The 1066-nt window shown below is 35.5% G+C and overlaps 1 protein-coding gene across 1 annotated transcript in view; it reads right to left on the bottom strand.

Moving 5' to 3' along the window:
- Positions 1–1066, bottom strand: part of LOC119590552 — a gene marked incomplete in the record, with an annotated part of 10832 nt that overhangs the window by 6769 nt on the left and 2997 nt on the right. Inside the window, 2 exon segments of the mRNA XM_037939209.1 lie at positions 213–325; positions 834–950. Coding sequence (XP_037795137.1) covers positions 213–325; positions 834–950 — 230 coding nt within the window.

Here is a 1066-nt window from a genome sequence, read left to right on the forward strand (position 1 = left end):
CTGCATTTGACTGAACCTTATTCCAAAGTTTATTCAGAATCATTCATGGGATCCTCAAAAGTTGATCCGAAAAGTGTTTCAAATGATTCACATAATTCAATCATTAACAACCCATATGTAAAAATCACTCTTTTTTTCAAAATAATGCCAAACATCATCCTGCAAAAACTACCCCCCCCCCATAAAAAACCGTTCCGGGCTTTTGAACAGACCTCGTCCAGTCGGCATCATTGATGCGGATGGCAAGGTGGTCCCGCATGCAGTTTCGGGATTTCCGAATGCGGAAGTGCGTGCATTGCAGTTTCCAGTGACTTCCCGGAGGAGTCTGCAATGCAAGTGGACGTATTAATAAGCTTTGATCGTGTATATGGATGCATAAAGTTTTAATGATGTACATGAGTGTATAAAAAATTATTTCAAAATGTAAATGGATGTATGAATAAATTTTGTATATGAATGCATTAAGAAGATTTAGAAATGTATATGTATGTATGAACGTTTATGAATATACTGAGCAGGTTTAAAATTGTATATGAATGTTATGTATATGATTATGTATATAAATGTAAAAAGAAGCCTTAACAATGTATATAGACACATTAAAAAGCTTTAATTATTTATATAGGTGTGTTTAGAAACTCTGATAGCATATATAAATGTACAATGTATGTCGATATAATGAGATGCTTTGATTCTAGACATTTACATGGATAAAATTTGTTCAAAATCGATGAATAGGAACTAAACACTCGATAAATGCTGATGAAAGTAATACTAATAACAATACAATTACGAAAATACCACGGGCTTTCTCTCACTAATTAAATACTCACTTTGAATCTCCAGAAACAAGAGTTTTTGCCACCAGTTTTCTGTGGGTATCCAGGGCTGGTGAAACGCCCGCGATCGGCTGTGATTTCGCCTCCGCAATGGCTTTTGAAAGAGCGAACCTGAGGGGGGAAAAGATGGAGTCGTAAATCGGGTACCTGCTGAAATTGTTGTTGGTAGAGAACGACAGCATTATGTGTGAGAGCAAGTGAAAATGTGTTTGTATTTTTTTTTTATT

This window comes from Penaeus monodon, chromosome 27 (genome assembly GCF_015228065.2).
Source record: "Penaeus monodon isolate SGIC_2016 chromosome 27, NSTDA_Pmon_1, whole genome shotgun sequence".
NCBI classification, from domain to species: Eukaryota; Metazoa; Arthropoda; class Malacostraca; order Decapoda; family Penaeidae; genus Penaeus; species Penaeus monodon.